The 6,000-nt window shown below is 37.4% G+C and overlaps 1 protein-coding gene across 1 annotated transcript in view; it reads left to right on the top strand.

Moving 5' to 3' along the window:
* Nucleotides 1-263: 263 nt before the first annotated feature.
* Nucleotides 264-6,000, top strand: part of LOC104274074 (afadin) — a gene marked incomplete at both ends in the record, with an annotated part of 35,989 nt that continues 30,252 nt past the window's right edge. The window contains 3 exons of the mRNA XM_009869599.1: nucleotides 264-375; nucleotides 718-885; nucleotides 2,379-2,423. Of these exons, the coding sequence (XP_009867901.1) occupies nucleotides 264-375; nucleotides 718-885; nucleotides 2,379-2,423 (325 nt within the window). The remainder of the gene's footprint in view (nucleotides 376-717; nucleotides 886-2,378; nucleotides 2,424-6,000) is intronic.

Below are 6,000 nucleotides of genomic sequence, written 5' to 3'. Positions count from 1 at the left end.
ATCTTCACTACCTTAAGTGTAACTTGCTTTTCTTTGCTCTTTAAACATATCTGATGTTCTGGGAAGAGTGATTTAACTATAACAATGGGCAAGAGAAACTTTTAGAACAAGTCTTGGAAAGCAAAATGCATTTCAAGTTACTGATTTGTTTTGCTTTATCTCTTGTTCTAAAAAAGCAAACCAAAAATAATTGGAAGATATACCCCTGAATCCTCTCTTCTAATTGTCCACTAACAGCTCTGAAAACTGATGTTTCTTTCTAGGTCATGCTGCCTCCTGGTGCTCAGCACTCTGATGATAAAGGTGCTAAAGAAACTATTCTTGATGATGATGAGTGTCCACTGCAGATATTCAGGGAGTGGCCTAGTGATAAAGGTATGTCTGAAAAGCTTTAAGAGCTTTTTGTGCCTTGTGTGCTGTAAGCCGTGGTGTGGACTCCCAGTAAAGTAAGAAATACAAGCAAATGGAGTGTTTTGTTTTCAGGCACTTTTGATACTAGGTGCTTTTAGAGCTTTGTAGTAATACACCTTCAGACAGTAGAAGGGTTTTACCTTTCTTCATAAACTTTCTAAATTAGACGCTTCAAATAGTTCAAATTTAAAAATAACTATGTGTCAGGAGCTTAGTAAGCTGAAAACAGTCGTACGAAACTCAATTTAATAGATGTTGGATGTGTGCTTGTGAGACTGAAAGGACGTGTATAATATTGTGTTTTAGGAGTACTAGTGTTTCAGTTGAAAAGGCGGCCTCCTGATTATGTCCCAAAGAAATCCAAGAAAATAGCTGATGGAAAGCCATTAAAGGGGAAGGAAAGAGTTGACGGGTCTGGCTATGGCTCTTGCCTTCCTCCTGAGAAGCTACCGTACCTGGTAGAATTAAGCCCAGGTAAGAATTTTGATTGTCATCTAAATTACATTATTACACAGTCATCTGGATCTTTTCATTAGAAGCACAAGAAAGTTTTTCTTGTCAGTGTAAGCAAATGCCGCATTAGTTATCCTTCCAATGTCGAATTCTGAATTAGAGCTATGTAGAGGTAGAGCTGCATATAGCTATAATGTTGTTTCAAAACCGAAAAGAAAATAATTCAATCTTAAACTTCCTTTGGATTTTGGTGTTTAAAACTCCTTATTAAGTAAAATAATTTTACATGTTGTCTTGTGATTTGGGAATTGGAACCAGAAAAGCAGTGCTTAAATATGGTTTGCTTTACATTCAGAAATATACTGAAGCATAACTAGTAAGTTATATTTGACAATGTCATACATAAACCCTCCCACATTTTTAGAAGTACAAGAACTAAATATTTTTCATCCTGTAAGTTATATTTGACAATGTCATACATAAACCTTCCCACATTTTTAGAAGGACAAGAACTAAATATTTTTCATCCTACATAGAACCTTCAAATCGCTATCAAGGCTTGGTTGAATTTTGGCATCGCTACAACTCTCTGGGCTACACTGTAATTTACAAATAATTTTATGATCTAGAAACAGCCAGGGGAGCTTGATTGTTCAGCACAACAACTGGTAAAACACATGCAACTTCTCTTAATTTTTTTTGTCTACATGTTTAAAGATTTGGATGTGGACTTTCACGTTTGAGGCTTCAGTTTTTTGTGGCTCTTTTTCCTATTAAGTGTAACTTGGGTGCATTCAGGTATCCAAGCAAGTGATTTATAATTTGAAATTGGATATTTATGCTATAAACTTTGACAAGAGCTGCAAACAAAAGGTTAAATTCACGATCACATAGTGTGTTGGAGTTTGTTTGGTTTTGTGGTTTATTTTTTTTTTAAGAAAGTGCCAGATGAAATTAGCAGTACACAGAATATGTGAAGTGTATTTTATATTGTGTTCCAATACTGAGATTTTATTTGCATATTAATATTTTTGGTTCTTTTAATAGTACTGTAGATTTCTTAGGCTCTAAATTCTTACTCTTTGAGCAACTTAGTTGCTTTATTGTTAAAACGTTGTACTCAGGCAGTGGAACAAGACATCCATTAGCTGAGAGGAAAAACACTCTGAAATGCCATAGGTGGCAAAGCCGGGTACTTTGCCTTTGCACATTGCCTGTGGGACTGACCTATTGTTCATGTTTTCCTTCTAACAGCTTGTTGTTGCTTTTCTAAACAATAAGGATTGTTTCATTCAGTAGCTTTGTAGTACTGATTTCTTGATATTCTCTACGGTTTTCTGAAGTTGAAAGAGTTTTAATGCACTTCATCCTTAGAAACTGAGAAGTGTTGCCTGGCTACAGTTTCACCCTTTCCTGTCTTTTTCTCTTCCTGCCCTCTTCCGCGTGTTCTGCATGGTATCTGTCCTGCTGGTGCTGCCTTCACCTGGGTCCTCTGCATGTGTTTCTAACCCCAGGGAGAAGGAATCACTTTGCCTACTACAACTATCACACTTACGAAGGTAATGCTATATTTAATACTGTTCTCTCATTAGTCACTAAAAACATCGCTGGCTGTAAATCTTTAGTTTCTTTTTGACAAATGAAAGACTACCTTGCTATCTTACTTTTTTTTTTTTTCCTGAGGGACCACTTCTGTGAAGTAATTATCTGTCTTGTCAGCCACCATTTAATTATTCTATCTGTGACCAAACATCAAATAGATCATGAATATGCTACCATCCAAAGAGTTCAACCTTCCAGCTAAGGTTAACAACTAAATTTCACAGAGTGGTTTACAAGCAGTGTTGTCATAGAAAGAAAAGTGTTCTTTGATCCTTCTGCTTGCTGAATTCCTAATTAAAAACTGAATTGAATAAATGGTGTGGAACTTAATTGTGCTTTTCAGTGTTTGACTATCTTGATGCAGGAGATGAAATCTGATGATTTTTTCATGTGAAATAATGTTTAGACCATTGCTGCAGTTATGTCTTGTTTTGACCAAATAGACAAGAATACAGAGCCACTTTCTTCTTCATTGTGACATGTCTACTAAAATACCTTTTCCTTTTTTTTATTTTTTTCTTAGCATCTGTTTTCTCATTTCATTTTCTAGATTGCTGTAAAAGCACTGTATGTCCATTGGTGTTGCTCACTTTCATGGCTGTAGAGTACAATAGTTGAAAAAACCGTGTTCAAACTTAGGCCTCTGATACTCAACTCTTTGATGAGTTGAGAATTCTGTTTAATTAACGTCATTATTCCAGAGAGCAGAAAAGTTCCACAGAGTGAGCTGAACTGGTAGGCGTAGATGAGCTCTGCAGGAACACCAGATCTTTGAGTAGAATGCTTGAAATTTGGATGAATCTCACTGGAAAAAAAAAAGTACAATTTCTTAAATCTTTATCTCTGAGTGTGAAAAAGAGGTCTTAGTACTCTAGCTTCAGTCTGTTTCTTTGGAACAGTGCATTTCAGGGTACTTGTATTTATTGCAGAAATAACTCCTGTAGAAATATCTCTCTGTCAGAACATTGTCTGTTCGTATTCTTGCAGAAGAACCTGGCAGACTTTGATTTCATGCCCTTGTGCATTTGCACAAATTCCGTAAGTTGACTTCTGGAAGTATCTCCTGTTTTTACACTTCTCCACAGCAGCTGATGTTGCTGGTTGTGTGACTGTTTTAGAGACTGAAGATGAGATACTGCACAGTTCCACAGAGGATGTGGCAGTCAGCAAATGTCTTTTGTCTTCCAAGACGTGTAAATGAATCAATAAAGTGAGATGAATCTGATAGTAAAAGGCTGGATGGACTGAAGTGATATAGAGCAGCACTTCGAATAGATGATACCGTCGATGTTATCTGTGAATATAGCTGCTGCCAAATTCAGGGGTGTTATTAATTTCATTTATTCAATCATAATATTTAAAGGCTGAGAAAAATTACAAAAAGACAGTTTTTTAGGATGTGAGTCTCTGAGATTTATCCTACATGCCTGAAATAAAAATTACAAAGCATTTGGAAAAAAAAACAACAAACCCAAAACCTTAAGGATTTTCTCCCTGCCTCATTGCAAAAAAAGCAATCCTGAGCTGTAGAATTGTCAGCAATGGGAGATGCAGAGATCATGCAGGTATAACAACTTGGAAAGAGGAGTTACAGGAGGTTGGAGAAGCTTGAAAGCCTTGGCCAGAGTGGTTTCCCTGGCCAGCCTTCTGAGCACCATGTGTGGTGACACTTTAACACATTAGTTTGAAGGAGCTTTATTGTCTGTCACACTCCTTGCTGAATCCTCCTTTACCAAAAAATACGTACTATTGTCAATTCTGCTGGAAGTGCACATCTTGTCTGAAATTTAATAGCAGAATTACCTCCTAAATTCAACACGACATTTCAAATCTGCCCAACCAATCTCTTAAAATTGTTACTGTGTAAACTCTTAGCGCTTGGGAACCTATGCAGGAAATCTGCTGCTTTTCAAATATATATTTACCTAATTGGTAAGTCAATAGGTGCAGTCCTTTTTGTGGATATTTTTGTTCAGCTTTGGACTTACTTGTTTTCTAAGCTCTGATCTTCATTTGGCTTAGTCTGGTTTTGAGTCAGTGCAATCTTCCAGCATTGTTTCAAGCACTGGGTTAGTGAAGTCAGGTTGTTGTGTCCACAGTGGTGTCAGGCTCACCTTTGAGTGGTGAATCTGTCTATGAAGGGAAGCCCGTCTTGTATTTTTCTATTGATCAAAAATATACATTTGTGTTATGAATCACGGAGTTGATGATGTGCTTACAGTGACTGTTCACTTCTGTTCACTACGCAGCCTGTTTCTGAATACATGCTGCTATTTGAAGTGTGAATGTTGACTTGTAACTGCATCACACCAGCCGTGAAATCTATTTGTATTGTGTCCTTAGCATGGAAAGCCATAGAAAGCCACAGTTTTCACGGGTTTTACATAAACTGTTTCACTAGTGACTATAGGTGAATAGCAATATATTGTGTATCTTTTTACACTATGTGTTTTTATAGCATTTTTTACTGTACATTTAGTGTCTTTGGAACTCCCTTTTTTCTAAATCACTGTTTCCTGCCTGGTTAGGGGGCAAAATGTGCTTTCTGATTGAGGGTTACCTCTTGAAATGCAGGTTTTCAGTCTGCGATAGGCAGTACACACAGATGCTCATGTATTGTGGTGTATGCACTTGTCTTGGGCGAAAATAGCTCGTGAAACTTGCTTCAGATACAAAACATACAAAGTTTATTTGAAGCCTTGTATGATGTTACTGGGAAAAGCTTTGTCAGGTAGATAATTGAGCTTAATGTATTCAGTAGTGGCTACCTTGGTCTTTTGAATTGTAGTTCTTGCTTTTACAGCTTGTGTCCTGGAGACACATCTGGGAGGAGTGTTCCAATTCACAGAATCACAGAATGTTAGGGGTTGGAAGGGACCTCAAAAGATCAGTTCGATTTTCTAAGCTTAACACCCCCCACCCCTCCCCAAATAATAGAAATTTGCTGCACCTATTTAGCTCTGATAATGTTGCTCAGTCATGGGTGCCGTAAATAGAATACTGGCCATCTTAAGATATTGTTGTCAGAAAAAACCCGCAGAGACATTATTACCTTTTTTGTCCCCCACAAATTCTGGACCCTAAGTCCTATGACTTGGATTTTGTGTATTGCCTTTCTGAGCCACCAGAATTTAAAGTTTGACCCTTAAAGTCTAGGAACAGCCTTCTTGGACTGTGATGGTCTGGGGAGCGGGCACTTGGCGGTATCTGTATCTCCCTACAGTGAATGGAGCAGTGCATTCCAAGCGTTTAGGTAAGCTTCCAGCTGCTGAAAAACAGGAAATACAAGACGTTGCACTGTAGTATAGTGCAAACTTCCTTCCCTCCCCCTAGAACAAAAAAGCCTTTCATCCTTTTTAGAATTTGTAGTAATTCTCTTCAGCATTTAAGATAGCTTTTACTGGAGAAATTGACTTTTACTGATGGATAATTATATGTGTGCTTCAAATAACTTGCAGAAACTCCTTGCATTTTGTCCTTTTCCTGGGAAGGAAAAAAAAGTTTGTATCTAGTTCTGTGGTTTAAAGTAACTTT

Source organism: Apaloderma vittatum, unplaced genomic scaffold, assembly GCF_000703405.1.
Source record: "Apaloderma vittatum isolate BGI_N311 unplaced genomic scaffold, ASM70340v1 scaffold14115, whole genome shotgun sequence".
In the NCBI taxonomy this organism is placed as follows: domain Eukaryota; kingdom Metazoa; phylum Chordata; class Aves; order Trogoniformes; family Trogonidae; genus Apaloderma; species Apaloderma vittatum.
This window is presented reverse-complemented; position numbering and strand designations above follow the sequence as displayed.